We start from the raw sequence: 23,306 nt of genomic DNA, 5'->3' as shown, positions 1-23,306 counted from the left end.
ATAATTCTTGTTTGAGTTGAAAAAGATGAGATTGAACGTGTAATTGTTACTCCTATATTGAAATTATGGAAATATGAGATTATGAATTATTTGTGTCTTTTGAAATCTATATATTGAATAGAGATATATGTTTTGGCTATCGGTGGATGACAACATTGATTGTTGTAGCAATTGCATGAGAACTGGGTTAATTGAAACCCATTCACTCATGCATTTCAGTTGAGCATTGGTTTTATAGCTTTTGCGTTGAAAGGTATGATTTTTGAAAAAAATTGTGAATACCGTGGTAAATTTGGTTTGGGGGTGTGGTTGTGGTTATTTATGTTGGCCTTTGTGTCATTGGTGAAAGTCCATAAACCCACACAGTCAAGTGCCAATCATTTCAGTTAGTATCAGTAAAATGGCTTTTGATAGTGCTTTTATAGCCTACTTGTAAGTACGTACCTAGAGATTCCCAGTATATGTATTTATTACCTTGTTTTTTGTTTTGAAGTAATGATGTATCAATTGTGATTTGAACTCTGGTATGACATTGTTTGGAAAGGGAAACACATGTTTTTGTAGTAATGACATTCATGTGCATTCACCATATGGCTTTGTTAAGTATCATACAAATCATTAAACTTATCTTCACTAGGCTTTAGCTCACTTTATGTGGAAACCAACTTTCAAATGTTAATGGTATGCCGTTACCAAGGAGATAGCTTGGAAGGACAATGGAGTTGAATCTTGTCTTTTGTAAATTTGTTTTGTGTAAGCCTAGGGCTTTACTTATATTGGGCTTGACCCACTTTTGTTATAACCAAGCTAAGTCTTGGTGATTTGAAGCCTTTAGGGCATGAATTTGTACTTATTTACTTTTGTTTCTATATATTTGTCACATGCTATGGATTCATAATTCAGGATTGATGAATGTATTAACGCATGTGATGACATATGTAACACTTTAAGGAAATCAATGAAGGAATTATAGTTTTGGAAATATTTATGTAAATTAAGTAGTTGGGATTGTTGAGCATCCGCATGTGTGTTTGAGAGTTGTGAGATAGGTGTTATCATTATTTTTGGGACGTCACACTCTCATTCCACCCATCAACGCCACCACCATGGCCCCTTATCGTCAATGTCCTCTATCTAGTTCAATCCTAAATCTAGGTTGTAAATAACCTTATTTTGTGATTATGTTGTAAATGGTGATAAAGTTTCTAAAAATTATAATTTCAAACCAAATTGAATTGCATTTTACTAATTCAGTTTAAAGATTTTCATGATTTAGTTTAGTTCTAAGTTTCATGAAACAGAAACTAACAATTTAGAGGTTGTTTGGGAAGAGCTAAAATGTCTAAATAAGTATAAAAAGACAAAACATGCTAATTTAGTTAATAAGACAAAATGTCACTTCCAAACCATAATCATTTCACATTTTTTTCTGATAACCATCACATCCAAACTAAAAAAAAAAAACAAAAGTTCTTCTCAAATGAAACTAATTTAGCCAAGCTAAATTAGTCAAAAAATCAAAAAGTTTGGCTAATGAGCTCTTTTCCAAACAAAGGCTTAGTTATTGGTTTACTCTTGAACTAAATCCATCTAAACCATACTCATCCCTATAAATAATTTTTTACAGTTGCTATTAACCCCACGTTAAGATCTCAATTCCATCTTCTTCTTTTTTTACTATCTTTTATTACCATTTTATCCTAACACAAAATTTTAATTTTACCTCATTTCTAACCTTTCAACCCTCACTCTAATTATGACCATCTCCTCCAACAAGTCCGACAATTTCCTTCTGCCCTTCTCTGACAACCCTTGCCGCATTTGCCCCTTTCCAACGTTGGCCACTACATTCAAACCATTTCCAACCTCTCATTTCTACCCATCAACGCCACCACCGTGACCCTTTATTCTCAATGTCCTATATCTAGTTCAATCCCAGAACCATTCATTCTCTTTTAAGTCTCTCCTACTCTTCTCTGATGTCCACTACTAAACCTACCCACACCTAGGGGTGTGCGCAATACGGTTCAAGAGTAAAATTATAAATCAAATGGCGGATTGACAAACAACCAAATCGCGATTTAGACGTTTGGAGAGGATTGGTGGATTGAGGAATATTCTTAACAAATTATCAAGCATTTGCATAATATATAACATTAATTTACATAATATTTTCCATATATAACACAAACTAATTATATATATATAACTACTAATTTGTAACAAATTTCACATTTTAAATTTCTCTTACACTCATTTTTTATTTTTATTAAAGGTTAAAAATAAATATGTATTAACTATAGCGGAATGAAGTGGTGCAGTTTTAAAAGAAGATTATAAATTTTAAAGTTAATCTGCAGTTAGCAGATAGACCGATGCGAATTGGTACAGATTTATCGAATTGAGCAGTATTTTGCACAATCTCACTCCTCTCTCATTTCTTTTTCTCTTCATTATTTTTCTTCCCTTCTCTTCCTCTTTTCATTTTTCTCTTTCTCTTTCCTCTTCGTCACGAACCCTCAAGTTCTTAAATTTGGGGTTTGTGCCGAAGAGGATAAGAATAAAAAGGAAGAAGAAAAAGAAGAGAGGTCACAGTGGCGAGCAAAACATAATACAAAAATTATGATCGTGGTCTAAGAAAAAAGATAGAAGAACAATTTTGGCGTGATCCATAGAAATAGAGGTCGTAGGAAATAATAGGGGAGCTAAAATTTTTTTATTTTATTTTATGGAAGAGCTATTTATTTATTTTTTTTATCAAATTAAATATCAACATATGACATTTGGCATTCATCATTGCTAGTTAAGTTTTAGATAAATTTTATTGTATTCCCTTTATGTTTAGTCATTTTTATACTATGATTTCAGAAGGTGTTTTTTACTTTAATCTTTCTTATTTCAATTTTTTTTTAATTTACTTCTAAATTATTTTTTTTTTCAAATTAAACAAAAAATATCTTGTTAGTTATCAGATTATTAAAAAATATATTATTATATATAATAAATTATTTTTATACTATGCTATTTTTTTACATATCTAATTTTGATATTAGAATAAATAAATAAATAAATAACCTTTTTAAGGATCAAGCCGGGTGCAAAGTGTAATTTAGCATAGAAGTATTGATGAAATTTGAACTCTCGAGTCCCTCAAACTCTGAGGACAGGATCAACAACTGCGACCGGTCCAGCACTAGCAGTCACCGAGGAGCAACAGAAGGTATGAATGAACACTTCTTCCCTCCTCCGCTTTTCTCTTCCCTAATTCTTTGACAGATTCTCAAGCTTTACTGCCCACCGCTTCGAACCCTATCCATAGTGTCTTTAACCCACCTACCTACCCATTTTGAAGATTGGCTAGTGAAAGAATTACTCAACCCTCCTATGCTGTTTGGTTTGGGAAAAAATTATCCCCAACCCAACAGGGCCGGCCTGAGATTTGTGGGGCAACAGGGCCGGCCTGAGATTTGTGGGGCCTCAGGCGAAATATGAAAATGGGGCTCCTCTAATATATATATTTTTTTAATAAGAAATTTATGCATAAAATGATAACTATCCACAAATTTTTTATTTAAGTATACTTGAACATATAATCATTAAAACTATAAACTATAATCATTGAACAAATTTTTTCATTTCTAGAACTATACTTCTTAGGAAACATGGCTATAATCACAAATAATTCAATCCATAAATCAGAAACACTGCAAATCAATCCACAAATCACAATCCACTGATCTTATAGCAAATAAATTATAAAAAAATAATTTAATGAAACAAAATTAGGGCAAAAAATTTATTCAATTAAAACTGATAAATACCTAGGTAAAAAAATTAGGGCTAAATTATTTATTCCACTAAAATTTAATGGATAAAGAAGGTAAAAAAAAAAATTTAGGGCAAATTTATTATTCCACTAACTGATAGAGAAAGAATGTAGAAAAAAAATTAGGACAACTTTATTTAATAAAATCTGATAGTGAGAGAGGATTTACCATGAGAAGAGAGTGTGTGTGTGAGAGAGAGAGAGCCGCCGGAGGAGTGTGTGAAAGAGTGAGAGTGAGTCGCTCACAACAATGCTGTGCTCTGCGTCTGTCTTGCCTTGATCTTGGTACGTATTGCCGTCTTCATTTCATTACTTCATTAAAGAGAGAGAGATTGAAAGCAAAACCAGTGCACCGAAGTGAAAGTGATGTATAGTATATAGTGTATGTATGGTTTGGGTTGGACCCAAACACTTCCTCTGTTTTTGTTTTTTTTTTTTATATGTTTTCATTTTAATAAATATGGGCCAAACACATTTATAAATAAATATGGGCTAAATTTTACATGGGCCCAATAAAACATTTTGGAGCCCTTTAAATTGATCTTAAAAAAAAAAAAGAAAAAAAAAAGAAGGATTGGGCCTATAACAATTTATTAAATTTGGGGGCTCTTTTTTTGGGCCAAAATTTGGGGCCTAAGGCACAAGCCTTACCTGCCTCAGGTCAGGGCCGGCCCTGCAACCCAAACACAATCACCATTGGTTGGGGGACTTCGGAAATGATTTAGAAAAGAAAAGGAAAAAAGTGTGTGAAACTAGGTGAAATGTAAGTATATTTTATTCACATTTCACCTTCTTTTTCATTTTCATTTCTAAATTCTTTTCCAAATCCTCCAAACAAATATAGCGTAAATAGCATGCCTGGTACAAAAGTATTGAAAATGTGGGCGTGTATGTAATAGAATGCCTATTTTCATTCCACGTTTTGAATTAAATGACAATTATCATTCTCTTGTTTGAATTTAATGCAATGGAATAAGTTTTTATTTTTTATTTAATCAACATAGTAACAACCAATTTAAAAATTCATCTAGATCATGTTATGCTGGGTTTAGTTGGAGGATTTAATGAGAAATGGAAAGGGGAAAGGGAAGGGGAAGAGAAAGAATTGATAGACACAAATTCCCACTTATGCTTGGTTGAGTTGGAAAATAGAAAAATAAAAGAGCATAAGTGAATCCAAAAGACAAAAAATGGGATTGCATTTCCCTCTCACTTTCTTTTCCCATGTGTTACGAAACAAAAAGTGGGATTTCGTTTCCTTTTCGCTTTTCATTTCTCTCATCAAATTCTCTAACCAAACACAGCCTTAGAGTTGATAGCTGTGGAAGTGATGGTGTGAGTGGTGGCAATAGTTATAGTTTGGTATGGTGGTTGTGGTAGTAAGGTGGTGGTGATATGGTGCTAATGGTGGTGGTGGTAGTAGTGGTAGATGGTGGCAGTGGGGTGGTGTCGAAAGGGAATGGTGATGGTGGGCAATTGACATTGTTTAGGGTGATTCTATGATGTAATGAAGTGCCTATTTCTTAGCTCGGAGGAAAGAATAAGCATTCTCACATTTTGTTAGAATAGCTATTCCACTGGAATGAGTATTCTCACTTAGATAAGGTGTACCAAATAAGGGAAAGGGAATGCAAAACTAGAATGAACATTCCATTCCAACCCATTCTATCATACCAAACGCGCTCTAAACTCTATTAGACTCATTACCAAGATGAATGTTGTCATTTTATTTAATGTGTATAGTTATCTTTTATTCTCTGTATGAAAAAGTGATTGAACTTATATTTTGTTGTCTTGATGTGAGATCTATGTATTATGCGATCTCATTTGTTAAAGCATCTCGTGCGTTTAAATTTGTAAATTATTACATTGCACTATAAAAAACCATAAAATTTGATTTTATTGATGAGTGATTATGCCTTGAAAATGTGAAAAAGTAATAGTGTAAACTTTTAAACCATGTGAGTCTTGAGCCATTATTGTTTTTCAAGGATTATTCTTTATTTACTGTTTTCTTTAAGCTCATTATAATAATTATTAGTCTCGTTAATCTTTCATTTGTAGTTAAGTGCTGAGAATATGTTGTAATGCTCAACTATTAGTATGTTGGTCCCATAACTTCCAAAAAAAAAACTCATGTGCATTGAGATTAATTGTCAAGACCTTTGGGCCAGTGTTTTAAAAGGCACGAGGCGCACCTGAGGCGCCTCAGACAGCTTGAGGTGAGGAGCAATAGGAAAGGTGCATTTGAGGCGCTTGAGGTGCGCGCCTTAAGCTTAGGAGCGAGGTGCACGCCTTATGTGTTTCATTTAATTTTTTGCTCCATTCTTATTCTTTATGTGTGTAACCATATGGAATTACAACCCCTTTAATACAAAACATAAACACATGCTTTGAGCCCCAATTTTCATATAAAAAGAAAGCTCTAGGCATTAAGCAAAGGCTTTGGGATTGCAAGATGGATATATAGCTTTGGGGTTCCTTTCAGTGTAGTAAATTATAACAGTTTTGTACCAATGATTGAAACTATCAGGCAATTTGGTTCCAATTTAAAATTAGAACCACTAAGGTATTATATGGCGTGAGTTCCTTATCTAAAAAAAGAAATTAATCACATTAATAAATTGACAAAGAAAGATAAATAGTATAGGTCAAAGTAAGATTGAATGTTATTTTTGAGAAATTTCTGAAACGTTGAATGTTATTGTTCATGATTTTTGGAATATTAAATGTCGTTCTATTTATTTATTTATTTTTATTTTTTGAAATTCTAAGAATATTTGTTCTATGTCAAAAAGTTTGCCTATGTTAGTATTTTGGTTATCTTTAACAACTTGCGCCTCGCCTTGAAACTCACTCTTAAGCTCCAGGAGACCTTAGCGCCTCAATGTGCCTAGAGCTTTTTAAAACACTGCTTTGGGCAATGTGTTTCTGTATAAAACCACAAATTGCAGTGAATTGTAATTTTCCTTTAATAAAAATTGAGTAATGCATTAGAAACAGAGAAGTTATGTGAAATATGTGTACAGAATAATGTAGTGAATTGATCCTACATTGTGAAATAAAACACGAATCATAGAACTTTTAATTTTAAAAATGTTATTGCTACATTTGGATGTGTAAGAATAGTATTTTTTTTTTAATTAATTGGGCAAGTCTGTAGACTCCTTACACATCATTAGGACATTTCAACTTCTCTATAGTCATGTCTTTTCTCCTACAAGAGTTGGATCTATATTTTAGGAGGGAAATAACTAAATGGGGCACATAATTACAAATAAGTGAGTCTTGTTGAGTGTAAATCTAGAGTGTGTAGGGTAGATTGTACAAACCAAACCAAACCAAACTAAACCAAGCCTTAAGTCCCATCAAATGGGATTGGCTAGGGTAGATTGTACACCAAAAAATAAAAAATAAAAAAAAAATCACTGATTTGTGGAGCTTCTTTTTACACAACAAAAATATCTCCTTACCACCCTATTTTTTAATTTATTTTTATTTCAATTTTGTCCCGATAAAACTATCAAAAAGTACTTGTATCCTAAAAAATTAAAAACCCTAATTTTCATTATACCCACCCCTTCACCACCACCACCCACCATCATCACCACACCACCATTTCTACAGGAGCCACCATCTAACCCCTGTTTGCCTCACCCCGTTACCATTCTCTTACTACTCCTGTTCTTCCCTAAAATCTAAATCTGAAAGCCTTAAAAAAACCGTATATCTACTCTCTCTCTCTGTCTCTCTCTCTCTCAGGCATAGTGAGGTTTGCAGTAGTGGGGGAATGGGAAGGAGGTCGTGGCAAAGGAGAAGGGTCATAGTGGGGAATGGGTGGGGGTCATGGTGGTCTGGGGGATTGGGGAGGAGGATTGCAGTATGGGAGCGGGGCTAGCAGGGGAGGCGCAATGAGGGAGAGAAGGTTGCAAAAGGGAATCAAGACAAGTGCCTTGGAGAGGGGATTGTGATGAGAGCAGCATACTAGGAGGTGGTTCGTAGCAGAGAAGAGAGAATCGCGATGGTCAGAGGTGGCGGCTGTGATGGACGGACGTAATGGTTGTGGTGGGGTGGAATTAGGATTTGGAATGTGCGAAAGGTGTAATGAGAAGTTGGGAGGATAGGATAGGGATATTGTTGGAATCATGAGAGGCGTAAAGAGAGAAGAATTTTTTTGAATTTTGAAGAGGAGTGTAATTAGAGAATGGATGAAAGGAGATAAAAATATTGTGTAAGTATAAGCTCCCCTGATTTGTAAAAGTTTTGGTCTTATACAATAATATATTTACCCCAATTTCAAACTCAAAAATTGCTTTTGAGTTTTTTGTTTTTGGTATTTTTTTATTATAGATTTTTTCACAATTTTTTTAAAAATATATTTAGTGAAAAATAAATTACGAAAAACCAAAAAACAGTACTTTCCTCGTGTGCTCTTGGTCTAGTTATGCTCTCTTCTCTTGTCTGCTCTCTTTGTCTAGTTTGTTATGCTCTCTTCTTTACCTTGTAACAGCATGCTAGAATAGACTTTGGGATTCCTTTTAATACCTTTAATTTTCTTTTAAATTTCTTAAGGAATAGTTGTCTGGACAGAGGAATGGAAAGAGGAGAAAATTTGAGCAACTTTGTTGTTGGGTCAGTGCCCACTGTATTTTACATACCAGACTTCATCACTGATAGCGAACAAGACCAACTCCTCAATAAAGTGATCATGCAGTTTAAACCTTCTATTTTCTCTACTTCAATTCGAACTGTTTAGGATTTAATAATCTCAACTATGTTTCTTTCTAAAATGGTATTGTTTTTGTCTTGTAGATTTATCAAGCTCCGGTATCTAAATGGAAATCTTTGAAGAATAGAAAACTACAAAACTGGGGTATGTTGCAATTGCATCGTTTTATCTTTTTAATTTCCTTCAATCTTAAAAAAATGGGAACTGTTTTTGTGGAATTAATAAATGTATTTGTTTGGGGTATGATAGGAGGTGTTGTACATGAAAAGGGTCTTCTGGCGCAAGATTGTAAGTGATAGATAACTTTGTCTTAATTTATATTCCAAAATTGTACTCGTGAAATGATAATTTATGCAGCCCCTTTGGGATTCCCATGGGAATATAGAGCATCCCAATGTGTTTTGCATTGAATTTCAAATAAACCATCTCTCTCTCTATCTAATTTTTCATTATTATGTTACTTGCAAAAATATGTTCATGTACATGGTTTCCATTTCTATGATAGAACTCCCAGGTTCAAACTGTATGTGATATATAGAATTTTCGATTTTGATATATATGGGTTTCTTCCATCCATAACTTTATTATTGGGTGGTTTTTCTAGTTTGATCTGGCCTTTTCTCTTTTGTTTCCGTGTGGCTCACAAGTGCAAAAATGCTACATATTTTGAAATGATGCCCAGTTTTTTAAAAAAGACAGGCCCTAAAGGGATTTTAATATTGGGGTTTGTAATAAAATAGTTCAAGGATGAGTTGCAATTGATAGATTTTTTGGAATGTAAATGGTAGAAGATGTATTTTGTGGCTTTTAAGGTTGGTTTTTGGCTTAATTAGGCAAACTTTGGCTCATAGATGTTAAGAAAAAAAAAAATGTGGAAAACCTTTTACTCTAGCACTTTAATCAAACTAGTCCCTACTATATATTTGAAAATAAGTTAGGAACCAATTAGTTGGTGAAATCATTACCAATTCATATTTCCAGTAGCTTGAAAATTGCCATTGTGGCAGGTCACTACAGTTGTGAAAAGGAACTAAATTTTGTATAATTCAAATAAATAAAGCGCAAATGCAAGGTTAAAAGGTAGCACCTACAGGATGGACAATATTTCCATCAATACTTGTATTTTCTCTGTTGACCAAAATGGCTTCTTCATCTGCATGCAGTGCACACCCTTCTTTTTGACTCCAAAGCCTATGACATTTGGCTAAATGGTCAAGTCCTGGGGCCTGGGAATGTGCTTCCTGAAATTTTTAGAAAATATAGGACATGTCATGTGGGAGTACGCGCAAAATGTATAATTTTATATACCAATCAAATAATATTTTGATATATTTTTCAATCTAACTATTGATGAGTATTCATTTTTTTTTTTTTTTTTTTTTTTTTTTCACTTTATGAGAATCGATATGCTATGTGTTTTACTTGATTCAATTGCAACACCATTATTAACAATCCTTATAGGTTAGGTTGCATGGAATGCTCTTCCTTTTAGTCATATAAAGTTCAACCGTGACATAGTTAATGGATATGAATACTGTAGAGTAGTATAAATTTTACAGATTATTTGAGTATTGTAAAAATAATACATAAATTTAAGGGATTTCTATGAAGAAGAATTGGTAGCTTTCACTTTTACTTTCTTTCTAGATCTAAAACATTCATTTAAAATAAATTTCATTTAGCTTGATAATTATGAGATTTGTAAGTCACTTTGATAATTATTAGTAAACATGCTTTCTTTTATCTCCTATCACTAATATGTAAAAGTTGCATATTTATGCATATGTACCATAATTTACAAAGTGTTATCAAGCTTTTTGATGACTATGATTTCAATTACGTATAAAGAAAACCAGGTTACTTAAGGTATGTTTGGTAACCATTTCGTTTGCAGTTTTCAGTTTATATTTATAAAAATTTTAAAAACTGTTATAAAAACTTGTTTGATAATTTTTTTAGTTTATAAATGGTTGTCTCAATTTATAAATTTAAGGAAAAAAATGTAAACTCAAAAAATGAGTTTACGTTGGTTTTTAAACAGAAATTTAAAAAATTGACTAACAATTTTTTTTTCCAATTATAATGTGTATGATCCCATTGTCATAAATAATAAAAAATAAATCTAAATATTTTCGGTTGAACAAACATATTTTTTAGTTTATGTTTTTAAAATTTTTCAAACATTTTGTTCAAACCAAACACATTTGTAGTTTATGTTTTTCCAAAAATAAACAAAAATCAGTTTATAAAACTATTGTAAACATAAAAAAAAGTGTAAACATTACCAAACGCTACCTTACCATTTGTCTAATTTTGTCTTTATCTTGGTGAATCCCAGTGGGTAAAAAAGAATGTACGTATGTTTTTTGGGAGTCAATAACATAATAGAATAGGATTTTTCTAGTCCCATATTAGAGACTTTGACCTGGTTACTGCCGATAAAGCCTGTACCATAAATTTACAACTGGTGTAAGGATCAAATTTAACAAATAGTGAGTAGTCTGATTTCCTTAGATATCTATTGAAAAGTCGTAGTTATCAAAAAATACTTTGCAAATTGTTGTAGTAAAATATATATATATATATATGTATGTATGTATGTATGCAAACTCATATCAATGATAAGAAATTGAAAAAAATAAATTGTTTACCAATAATTATTAAAGTAACCAAATTAGCACAATATCTCCTCCTTTCATAGATTTTACAATTCGTTTATTAAATTGTTTTTTTTGGTTGTATATCTATGTTTATAGCTAGAAAGACCGCTTTATTTATGCTTCATAGGGATCCGTTAACTTTATAAAGTAGACAATGTATACTGTTTTCACAACACTCAAATGAGGTGCTCATTTGGGAACTTGGCTATTTGGCATTTTAATGAGATGAAAACAGTTGTGTTTAGGATGATTTGTGAGTTTTTTTGTTTGTTTGTTTGTTTGTTTGTAGTTGAATAGATGGTTGTAAGAGAAAAAATGATTGATTGATATGTAGAATAGAATGTGACGTTTTGTCTTATTGACTATTTTAATTTTTTTTTTGTCTTTATTGGCTATTTCAGCCAAAACCAAACATCCCAAACAAAGCTTATGTATTCACATCATTATCTATCATAAAACTCCAATCACAGTTGACATTTATCTGTTCTATAGGAGGAGCATCTCATGTAACCTAACTTATAGATCTTGATAATAATAGTATTTTAATTGAATCACGTGAAACACTTATCATATTGAATCTCATAAATTATAGAATTTTTTATGTTCCTCACTAGTTAGTTTGAGAAATATATCAAAATAATTCCTTTATTGATACATATATCTTGGATGAATGAACTAGATCAAAAAAATCACTCAGCTTAATTTCAAAGCTAGGCTTTCTAAGACTACTGTACCGTACCTTGTGTAGAGATTTTATATAAGAAAGTGTAGTTGAAAGTGTAGTTGAAAGGGGTGGGAGAAATGAAGATATCAATACTTTGAACAACTAGAGGGATTGAATTTGATTGATTATTAGAGATCAGGTGTTACAAAAAGGGCTCATACCCTGGCAATTATGTTTTGGTGCGTGCATTCTATACATGTTACATTTTTCATTCCAAAATGGTGGATTTAGAGATCCAAAGAGATTTCCAATTTTTTCTTATTTATTTTCTTAAAGATTTTGTTAGAAGGAAAATAAATTCAAATATAATGAACTATAATCTGGAGAAAGTGGAGTTCTAATGTAAAAAGTTCCCCCTAATGATCCTATTAATGATCGATTTGAAATGAAATAGACCATAATTTATTTGCGAATTGTTAGAATTTACCTACACCTACCACCACCTACTACCACACCTACTACACCTACCACCAATTTACCCTCACCTACTCCTCACCTACTACCCAAACCCTCTCCTATATAATGAGCTACTCTGCTTTGTAATATAACACATCAATGTATCAGATCAATCATAAACACAACAATCAATTAATCAATCAATAATACATCTATTTTTCATGGTATCAGAGCTATAGGTTAAAGATTTTGGTGTTCTTCGCCTTCCGGCGGGCGGCAACCTTGCCTTGACCGCCCGCCGGGTCTCAACCAAACTGTACCATACTATACCATAGTAAGTAACCATTTGCAGAGACCAGAATAGTGAGAATGGCCACTATGAACCTCCCTTTCTATCTTCTTTTTCTACACCATGGATGACTTTCGGAGAAGCCATGTACCGGCTTCCGGAAGCTGGGATTGCACCGACGATCTCCCTTTTCACTCAGTGCTTCGAATCGGCGAGGCAAGCCGGCTTGCTTCGCTACAGCTACTCTGCAGATCGCGATCTCTACGTCGCCGGCGATTTGTACGAGAACGACGTCGTCCCCTTCCTCCTCAAATACCAGCTCCCCAACGACGACCTCGACTCCCTCATCTCCGTCACCACTGTCCCGTTCGTTTTCCAGCTTGGGATTGCCGTCGGCCCATCTCCTCTTCCTCCTAATCCCAGGTTTGAGAACCCACCGGCTGGAGGGGTCTCGAAATCACCGTTGTCCAGCAATCCGTCTTGTAATTGTCCAGCAGCTAAATGAAGAAGAAGTAGCCCAGAGAGTCATTTGGTTCTTGTTGAGCTCCAAACAATCCTCATAGCCATATGTATGTGTGTTCGCACTCTCTTTTCACCTTTCTCTCACTTCCTTCTCTCTCTAAAAACAGCGTACTGCACACACTCACTTGATGAGTGCTCAAGGTAAGAAGAACTATACTGTGAGAGAGAGAGAGAGTAAAGAGGCCAAGTGGCTGGACCTGGAATCTCAGATAAAAGGACACTACTCATTGAAAGAGAAGAACCACCAAACAAAACAGGGGGCTGTTTTTTTCAATTGACCACAGATTCCCCTCATCTCTCTTTCACTCTCTCTCACTCACATGCGGGACACAGAGTTTCCCTCTCTCCCCTTCTCTCCACTTTATCACGTGTGTTTTGTCCCCTCTTTTCGTTTCTTTTTATTTTTTTTACTACCCACTCTTCTTTTTATTTTATATATATATATTTATTATAATATATTACTTACACCTCCACTATGTCAACTTTTGCCCCGACTATATCAACTTTTCTCTAACATTCCTCTCTTTCATGGATACACATCAAAAAAAAAATAAAAAAAATAAAAAAAATAAAAAATAAAATTTACCAATTTTCACAACAACCCATATTTTATTCATCTCAGGGATCAACCCCGATCACAATTTTACACCAAAAAAAAAAAAAAAAAAAAAAAAACACAAACCAATCAACCACACCCACAGCGGGATTTTTTCTTCTCTACTCTACTGCAGGTCTCTTCTTCTTGCCTCCGTCCTGGCCGGCCCTTGACGGTGTTGCCTCAGTGCTTCTTTGTCCACCGAGCACGTTCACTCCCCCATACTCCTCCACTGCAGCATATGGCGGCCCTCCAAATCGGAACATCACGGTGGCCTTTCGCTTCAGTTCCTTATTTTCTGCCTTAAGCACACTTATCTCTGCTCGCGCATCCTTATACATGCGTTGGAGCAGAGCCAGCTGGGAGTTTAATTGCTGCACCTCATTTGTCCTACTCTGCAGCCGGTGCGACAAGTTTGTGACCGCCGTCATGGACTCCACACATGCCTTCAAAGTATACTGATTGGCCTCCACATCCGACTGCACTGCCATTCTTTGCTCCACAGACCGCATCGGAAAGTTCAACGGGGCAAACTCCGGGGCACTTGGTTGAGGTTCCAGTGCCACCGCACCAGTTCTCTCTCTTGTTGACTCGTTGAGGTCGGGAAAGAGGGTGAGCAGTCCACGGGAAGACGAGGACGAGGCCATTTTCTGGGCAACAGAGTGTTACAGAATATCTCTCGCAACAGAGTGTTACAGACTCTCTCTCTCAGCACAACGAAGAGTTTTTCAGACTCTCTCTCTCAGCACAACGAAGTTTTTTTCAGAGGTTTTTCGCAGCTTTTCTCTGCCTCGGCCTCAGCCTCCGTTAAATAGCCGAGGCAGCCACGCGCATCGCGCGCCTCTTGCCCCCAGCCGACAAACGGGCACGCAAGCCAAGGCGCCCACGTGCCTCGCCATCATGTCCGGCACACCTTTTGATGAATTGGGCACGCCTTTTGATGGCACATCTTTTTATGGATTGGGCACGCCTTTAGATGGCACGCCTTTTTGAAAAAATTGGGCGCACCTTTTGAGGATGCGATTTTTTACAAGGGTCCGACAAGACTCTGTAAACTGTCCCGACATTGATTCCGGTTAGCTCCTTTATGGGTCCGACAAGACTCTGTAAACTGTCCCGACATTGATTCCGGTTAGTTTCTACAAGGGTCCAGCAAGACTCCGTAAACTGTCCCAACAACTGTCATAGCATTGTCTGCTACAACGGTCCGACATGACCCCATAAACTGTCTTCTACAACGGTCCGACATGACCCCATAAACTGTCTTCTACAACGGTCCGACATGACCCCATAAACTGTCCTCTACAACGTTATGACACCCCCATACAGTGTCCTCTACCACGTTATGACACCACCATACAGTGTCTTCACCAACGGTCTGACACGACCATACAGTGTCTCCTATCTTTTTTTATTTTTATGTATTTTCTTGTTTTGTTCCTCTCTCCAAACTCAAGTTGGTTAGTTTCTATCCTCCTTGAGTTTGCGGGGGGCTGTTAGAATTTACCTACACCTACGACCACCTACTACCAAACCTACTACACCTACCACCAATTTACCCTCACCTACTCCTCACCTACTACCCAAACCCTCTCCTATATAATGAGCTACTCTGCTTTGTAATATAACACATCAATGTATCAGATCAATCATAAACACAACAATCAATTAATCAATCAATAATACATCTATTTTTCACGAATTATGGTTTACCTTGGCCTTCTCAAGAGTAGAACATTGAGCTATGTCCTCATCCATTACTTTGAATTGCTCAATTTTAGTATCTTGGTCATTGCCCTAATATCTTCTTCAGTTGCAATAGCGATATCTGTCTAAAGACTAGGTTTGAACCTGTATCATCATTTAGGACTTTGAACAGCCATGTAGGATTATTTAGCTACTATACCAAATTGATATGGGAAAGCACTTGAGCACTCATAATGGTGTTACTTATGATTGTGTGTGGTAAATTAGGGTAATGAGAAACTTGTAGTATTGGGGTTTTAAATAGTGGAAGAAAGTTTTAAGGTCTTTCGAAGTAAAGGGGCTTTTGGAAGCGATTGGAAGTTGGATTTAGATAAAAGGTTGCTGGAAATTCAGATTGTTTTAGGTAACACCCTGGAACTATGGTTGCATCCAAAGCTTTAAAGCCTCTCAAAGCTTCACTCCTCACTTGAATTGAAGGTATAAGAAGATATATGCAGGTTGCTAGCATCTCTTAATTTCTACTAGGACTAAAAACTCAATTTGTCAACTATTCAGGCTAATTCTAGACCTAGTGAACTTTAACCTAGTGAACACTTCATATAGGACCCAAAGTCATAATTGTCCTATGATATGACAACGGACCTCTACACTTCATGTCCAATAGAATATGAAGTACTGAAATACCCTAGCTCCTAAAACATAATAAATGTTGATGAAACTCATAAAAAATTCCTACATAAAGCATACTTTGTGCAAAATTCGATCCTCTTTTATTGTTAGCATCTCTATGTCAATCATGTTTTGTTTGTATCTGTGTTGTTTACAGTTCAATGACGAGCAGTATACCTAGCTTGCTTATTCCATGGGTTTCTTGTTCAAATAAAAATGTCTCTTTTAGTTGACCGAAAGCAAATTAAATTGATAGAAAAAGAAGCAAAGGTACAAGCTTGTGACCACTCTCTCTCTCTCTCTCTCGCAGTGCCTCCTTGGCTAAAAAGAGTTACAGAAAGAATATTCGAGGAATCATACTTGTTCCCCTCAGCAATTAATCATGTGCTCATCAATGAATACCTTCCCAACCAAGGCATAATGGTTTGTTCTGAACCTCACACATTTGATATATATCTTCTTCTAAGAGCATCTCCAACGCTTAGTGTTAGAATTTCCCATCTTTACCTTCACCTACTCCACTACACACTCCACTTCACCTACCTCCACTTCACCACACACTCCACTTCACCTAACCCACTATCACCTCCACTACACCTACTACCACATTTTCTTCTATATATAGATTGTATAGGAATTGTAATTCATCAATCTTGTTATAAATCAATACATCAATCAATAATACATAAATTTTTACATGGTATCAGAGCAATAAGATTTAGGCTTGTATTTTTTTCTCACCGGCGGGCAGCCGGCCGGCAACCTTGCCTTCGCTGCCCGCTGGAATTTTTTTTTTACACATACCTTCACTCCTCACGGATGGCAGCCTCTCTCACCTTCGGCCACATCTCCGACTGCAACTCCGGCTCCTCCTACTTCAATCATCAACCCCAAGCCTCTCCTCTCACTATTGTTCTACCAAACTTTGATTTCTCTCAAAGTTTGATTTCTAACAAACTTTGTTCTACTGCTCAGTCTTCTGATAGATATATATCTATATCTATATTTTTCAAAGCAAAAAAAAAAAAAAAACAAAAAAAAAACAAAAAAAAAAAAAAACAAAAAATGCAATCTCCGTCCCAGATCTGATGGCGGACAGGGACGCTCTCTTGGCCCTACGCGCCGCCGTGGGCGGCCGTACTCTCCTCTGGAACACCACTCTTCAATCCCCCTTCCCTATATTTCTGGAATCATAATTCTCGGCTACCAAACAACATGAAGAAATCAGGGATCCTTGCCACAGCGTCCATGGCCGCAGCTTCAGCCACTGCCATCTCTTCTTCGCCGTCTTCTTCAACTCCCTCAACCTCCTCCACGTCGCAAAGCTCTCGGGAGGAAGCTGTTTCGAGCAAACATCGTGATAATTATGTGGCTTCTGCGGATAAATTTGCCCCCAGATTTGATGGCTTGAGGTTCATTGAACCATTGGTCACAGCTCACCGATAAGTTTGATTTTGATGATCCATTCTCTCTCTCTCTCTTTTCCTTTTCTTTTTCTTTTAATATTTCTTCCACTCCCTTTTGTCTTTCACATAGATTCCTTTTCTTTTTCTTTTAATATTTCTTCCACTCCCTTTTGTCTTTCACATAGAGACCACACCCACGTGACCCATTCCTTTTATTATTATTATTATTATTATTATTATTATTATTATATATATATATATTTTTTTTCTTTTTCTTTTTCTTTTTATTATTCTTATTATTATTATTATTTTTTCTTTTTATTCCTCATTATATATTTATCATCCCCATGCTCATCATTTCATCACCATCCCCTTATTTATTTCTTTATTATTATTTTTTTTTCTCGATTCCCTTCTTTTCACACCAAAAAAAAAAAAAAAACAAAAAAAAAAACAAAAGTCTGCACAACAACCCATATTTTATTCATCTCAGGGATCCACCCCGATCACAATTTTACACCAAAAAAAAAAAAAAAAAAAAAAAAAAAACCAAACCAAAACACAACACCAAAAGCTTTGTTTTCTTTTCTGCAGACGGCCACCCACCGACATCACTTCTTCGCCTCTTCCGCCGGTCTCTTCTTTTTGCCTCCGTCCTGGGCAGTCCTTGACGGTGCTGCCTCCGTGTTTCCCACGCCGCCGAGCACGTTCACTCCCCCTTGCTCCTCCACTGCAGCATATGGCGGACCTCCAAATCGGAACATCACGGTGGCCTTCCGCTTCAGCTCCTTATTTTCCGCCTTTAGCACACTTATCTCTGCTTGCGCATCCTTATACATGCGTTGGAGCAGAGCCAGCTGGGAGTTTAAATGCTGCACCTCATTTGTCCTACTCTGCAGCCGGTTCGACAAGTTTGTGACCGCCGTCATGCTTTCCACACATGCCTTCAGAGTATACTGATTGGCCTCCACATCCGACTGCACTGCCATTCTTTGCTCCACCGACCGCATCGGAAAGTTCAACGGAGCAAACTCCGGGGCGCTTGGTTGAGTTTCCAGTGCCACCGCACCAGTTCTCTCTCTTGTTGACTCGTTGAGGTCGGGAAAGAGAGTGAGCAGACTCCGGGAAGATGAAGCCATTTTCTGGGCCACAGAGTGTTACAGAGTATCTCTCTCAGAAATCTCTCTCAGACAACAGAGTATTACAGAATATCTCTCTCAGAAATCTCTCTCAGAATATCTCTCGCAAGTTTTTGTCTCCGCCTCTACCTCAGCCTTAGCCTCCGCTTATAAAGACCATGACGACAGGGCAGCCACGCGTATCGCGCGCCAATTGACGCCAAACGACAAACGGGCACGCCAACCAAGACACTCACGTGCCTCGCCATCATGTCCGGCACACTTTTTGATAAATTGGGCACGCCTTTTGATGGCACGCCTTTTGAAAAATTGAGCGCACCTTTTGAGGATGCGATTTTTTATGGGTCCGACAAGACTCTGTAAACTGTCCCGACATTGATTCCGGTTAGCTCCTTTATGGGTCCGACAAGACTCTGTAAACTGTCCCGACATAGATTCCGGTTAGTTTCTACAAGGGTCCGACAAGACTCTGTAAACTGTCCCGACATTGATTCCGGTTAGCTCCTTTATGGGTCCGACAAGACTCTGTAAACTGTCCCGACATAGATTCCGGTTAGTTTCTACAAGGGTCCGACAAGACTCTGTAAACTGTCCCGACATAGATTCCGGTTAGTTTCTACAAGGGTCCGATAAGACTTTGTAAACTGTCCCGACATTGATTCCGGTTAGTTTCTACAAGGGTCCAGCAAGACTCCGTAAACTGTCACAACATTGTCTTCTACAACGGTCCGACATGACCCCATAAACTGTCTTCTACAACGGTCCGACATGACCCCATAAACTGTCTTCTACAAACGGTCCGACATGACCCCATAAACTGTCTTCTACAACGGTCCGACATGACCCCATAAACTGTCTTCTACAACGGTCCGACATGACCCCATAAACTGTCTTCTACATCGGTCTGACACCACCATACAGTGTCCTCTACAACGTTATGACACCCCATACAGTGTCTTCACCAACGGTCTGACACGACCATACAGTGTCTCCTATCCTTTTTTATTTTTATGTATTTTCTTGTTTTGTTACTCTCTCCAAACTCAAGTTGGTTAGTTTCTCTCCTCCTTGAGTTTGCGGGGGGCTGTTAGAATTTCCCATCTTTACCTTCACCTACTCCACTACACACTCCACTTCACCTACCTCCACTTCACCACACACTCCACTTCACCTAACCCACTATCACCTCCACTACACCTACTACCACATTTTCTTCTATATATAGATTGTATAGGAATTGTAATTCATCAATCTTGTTATAAATCAATACATCAATCAATAATACATAAATTTTTACACTTAGTCTTTTTTTCCATCAAATTTGAGTAAAGATTTGGGTTAAGCTTCATCTGATGTCAAGCGTTCCAATGCTAAATTTTCAATTTTCATCAAACAACCAGGTGACTGAGAGGGCGACCGGGAGAATGTCCAAGCGGTCAACCGGCTTGTGTCAATTGTTTGGGAGGACATCCTCCCGGTCGTCCATCCTTTTGGTCAGTTATGGGCAATTTTGCAAGCACAAGGTGTCAACCGGCGGTCGTCCGGTGTACAGCTACCTGCAACAATTTGATGAATCGCTAAAGCCTCCCTTAATTTGATCAAAGTTTTGGGTTTCCCCTCATTTGACATGGGTTTGATGTCATGATTGGAGCAGCAAAACTGTACTTATTTCGTCAAATTTAAATTTGATGGAAAAAAAAAGAAGTAAGCATTGGAGATGCTCTAATGCCTCAACTATTTCTCTCTTCTTGTTGCTGAATGCCTAAGCCCAAGGTTTGAAAGCAATGAATGTCCATTGGACAGGGTTATCCCTTGAGAATCATAATTTTGTAAGTCTTTGTTGTTGCTAAAATTGCTGTTTAGGTTTCAGAACAAAGTGTGGAAGAAGATTCTTAAAAATAGCTTGATTTCTGATTCATTCTCGTCCAGTTTCTTTTCCTTTTTTCATGCAGTTTTTGGTACTGTTTTTAGGGCCTGTTTGGCGTAGCTTTTGTTTATAACTTATGACGCAGGAACAGCTAAAAATAAGTTGATTATTGAGAAGCAAGGAAGGTGTACTTTCAGATTTTGCTTTTCTGATTATTAGCTTTCAGCTTGCAAGAAGCTGCACCAAACAGGGCCTTAGTAGCATAATGGCTCGACTCCTAATGGTTTTGCTTTGCGTAATGCAGGCACACCAGGATGGGCCTGCTTATTTTCCAGTAGTAGCAATTCTGTCTCTTGGATCACCGGTGGTTATGGATTTCACTCCTCATTCAAGTTTGCAATTGTGCACAAACACGTTGACAAATAATGTTGACGATAAACCTTCGGATGGAGCTTTTGATGGTGAAACTGAGAAGTGGTTGGATGATCACCTCCCTTTTTCAGTCCTATTGATGCCTCGCAGTTTACTCATTTTCAAAGATAAGGCATACTCAGGTAGATTACATCTTCATTTTTATCCAAATTCATTACGCGCTTTATATTTCATCAAAATATTGAAATCATAGTTATGGTTTCCAGATTACTTGCATGGCATAAAAGATAGCGAGGTCCAACAATATGACAAGGTAAGATAAGTGAGTTAATGTAATTGAGCAATTGAAAACCAATATGCGCTGTTAAATCTCTTTCATCTTCACTTTTTTCAGGCTGTGAATGTTGATGAAATTCTGAAATACAATGGAGTAAATCAAGCACTGTCAGAGCCGGACAAAGCATTTGAACTGAACAGAATTGGAGATGTTAATACATTGCACAGACTTAAAACAAGAGTGTCATTAACATGTCGAGTTGTATCAAGGGTTCATAAAAATTTGTTCAAATTCTAGAATTTCTGAGGATGTACTTTGTTTCTTTCTGTTGTCTAGTTTAGAACGAGGCTGCGTGAAATGTTAGCACGTCATTTTTCTTCTTTGGATGTAATACATTTTCCAAAAATGTTATCAGAATTTTTGGGTAATCAGTTGCTAGTAACATGTTATATAAAAAATAAAATTAAAAAATCCAGTTTTTCTGTTTGCCATTTATTTTTATTTTTTTGGTTAAAGACTTGAGAGTTGTCTGTAGGGGTGTAAAACCGTGCTCCCTCCAAAATTTGGGCGGGGCCACATGGAAAAAATCTAGGCTGAGGCCCAAGCCCAGTCAAAATGGGGTTGAGGGCTGGACCACGAGCCACTGACCGGGCCTGCCGTGTTTTTTTTTTTAAAAAAAATAAAAAATAATTGATAGATATATTATATATATAGATTATTCATGAGGGATAAAAACAAATGAAAAATTCTAATATAATATTTTAGTTATGATTATTGAGATATTTGGTTATGTTTTATGGTATTTAGTTATGATTTATGTTTTTTTAGTTATGATTAAAAAAGTATGAAATTTGTGTTTTTTTTTCCTTTAGTTTTAAGGTGCATGCATAGTCTTTTCATGAAAAAATAAAATGAAATGAATAATTTTATATATATCAAAATGGAACGAAATATTACAATCATTAAATTAAATAGATAACATTTAATGAATAATTTTTATTTTAAAATGAAATAAAATATTACAAAATTTAAAAAATTCGAGTCAGTTGGGCTGGGCCTAGCAGATCGAACTCACAGGTCGAGTCGGGTTTCAAAACATATAGCCTAGGCCCAGACCTGAGGTCTTGGATTTTAAGTGGGGTAGATTTACACCCCTAATTGTCTGCATCATGTGTATATAAACACAATTGTTATAAACATATGGGTTTGTTATAACTTAGATTCAAACATGGAGTTTTTTATCTTATTAATAATAAATTAATTATTTTTTTAATGTGAAAGAAAGTAGAAGAATTGGATAATAGAAGCCAAAGCAAATTTCACGCGGTTTGTTTTAGTATATTTTGTGTTTTTGAAAAATATTTCTCACATATATTGGTGTTAGCCTGACAGAAAACAGAAGTTAACCAAAAGTAAGCTTATTTTAATGATTTTTATTTTATTTTATTCTTTTTCTAGAATGTAAAATACATTTCTTATTAATGTTATCATACAATGATCGTCACTTTCACCTCCACCACTATTACTACTAATCATCGCTACTATTTTCACACCAATGCCATTATTATCGCAAGCCATCATTACACCACCAACACCACTGACATATAACAAACGATATGGAGAATAAATGTCACTAATTATAGGTTCTCAAAATTGAGGATTTGTTTAGAGGTGTTTTAGAAAGTTGGTAAAAAGTTAAGTTTTGACTTTTTGATTTAATATTTGTTTATGGTGTCAAATCAAATTAAAATGATCAAAATATCCTTACCCAACATAAGAAATTTACTTTTTTACTTTTTTGTCCTAGGCTCCAATTTGTTAACATGAAGGGTGGTTACATAATTTCAACAACTTGCATTTTTATCTCTCCCCAAATGATTTTTGTTGCTTTTTTTGCTGCCGTTGCTTTTTTGGCTGCCATTGCTTTTTTCCCCTTGCATCAAAACGCTGCTTTTTACTAATCTTCCCAAAACGGCACTTAATAATATCTTGGGATGGGATGCCCCTTCTTAATGTTTAGGGCAGATAGACCAGCATTATGCTTCTAAAAACTTCTTCAATGAAAATGTTAAAATTTTGTGATGGTGCATTTATATGACATAATGTAATAAAAATGAGACTTAATTTT

The 23,306-nt window shown here is 36.0% G+C and overlaps 1 protein-coding gene and 1 long non-coding RNA gene across 8 annotated transcripts; one reads left to right on the top strand and one right to left on the bottom strand.

The window, feature by feature from the left end:
- Positions 1-3,083: 3,083 nt before the first annotated feature.
- Positions 3,084-21,544, top strand: LOC114301027 (oxidoreductase). Of its 7 annotated transcripts, none has more exons than XM_082904091.1 (9): positions 3,107-3,220; positions 8,399-8,528; positions 8,639-8,699; positions 8,805-8,843; positions 16,428-16,540; positions 20,063-20,491; positions 20,834-21,083; positions 21,168-21,214; positions 21,296-21,544. In XM_082904091.1, the coding sequence occupies exons 6-9, from the start codon at positions 20,447-20,449 to the stop codon at positions 21,473-21,475; spliced, it is 522 nt and encodes a 173-aa protein (XP_082760217.1). In that variant the 5' UTR covers positions 3,107-3,220; positions 8,399-8,528; positions 8,639-8,699; positions 8,805-8,843; positions 16,428-16,540; positions 20,063-20,446; the 3' UTR covers positions 21,476-21,544. The 7 variants fall into 7 exon arrangements, with proteins under 7 accessions (XP_082760219.1, XP_028101722.2, XP_082760220.1 ...); XM_082904092.1 differs by having other exon boundaries at positions 3,158-3,220; positions 8,399-8,458; XM_028245921.2 differs by lacking the exon at positions 20,063-20,491 and having other exon boundaries at positions 3,086-3,220.
- Positions 14,775-19,638, bottom strand: LOC145806658 (uncharacterized). Its single transcript, XR_014349977.1, has 2 exons — positions 19,516-19,638; positions 14,775-14,920 (listed from the first exon to the last, which is right to left on the bottom strand). It is a non-coding gene; the product is annotated as an uncharacterized LOC145806658 (long non-coding RNA).
- Positions 21,545-23,306: the final 1,762 nt, after the last annotated feature.

The sequence above is a fragment of the Camellia sinensis genome, chromosome 14, assembly GCF_055761805.1.
Source record: "Camellia sinensis isolate YWXY chromosome 14, ASM5576180v1, whole genome shotgun sequence".
NCBI classification, from domain to species: domain Eukaryota; kingdom Viridiplantae; phylum Streptophyta; class Magnoliopsida; order Ericales; family Theaceae; genus Camellia; species Camellia sinensis.
Note: the sequence above shows the minus strand (reverse complement) of the source record. Positions and strands in the feature narration are given on the sequence as shown.

Coding starts and splice junctions, on each gene's coding strand:
- LOC114301027 (XM_028245921.2), top strand. CDS start 8,421: ATGGAAAGAGGAGAAAATTTGAGCAACTTTGTTGTTGGGTCAGTGCCC. Junction 8,529..8,638: donor AAGACCAACTCCTCAATAAA/GTGATCATGCAG, acceptor TTTGTCTTGTAG/ATTTATCAAGCTCCGGTATC. Junction 8,844..16,427: donor GGGTCTTCTGGCGCAAGATT/GTAAGTGATAGA, acceptor TCTCTCTCGCAG/TGCCTCCTTGGCTAAAAAGA.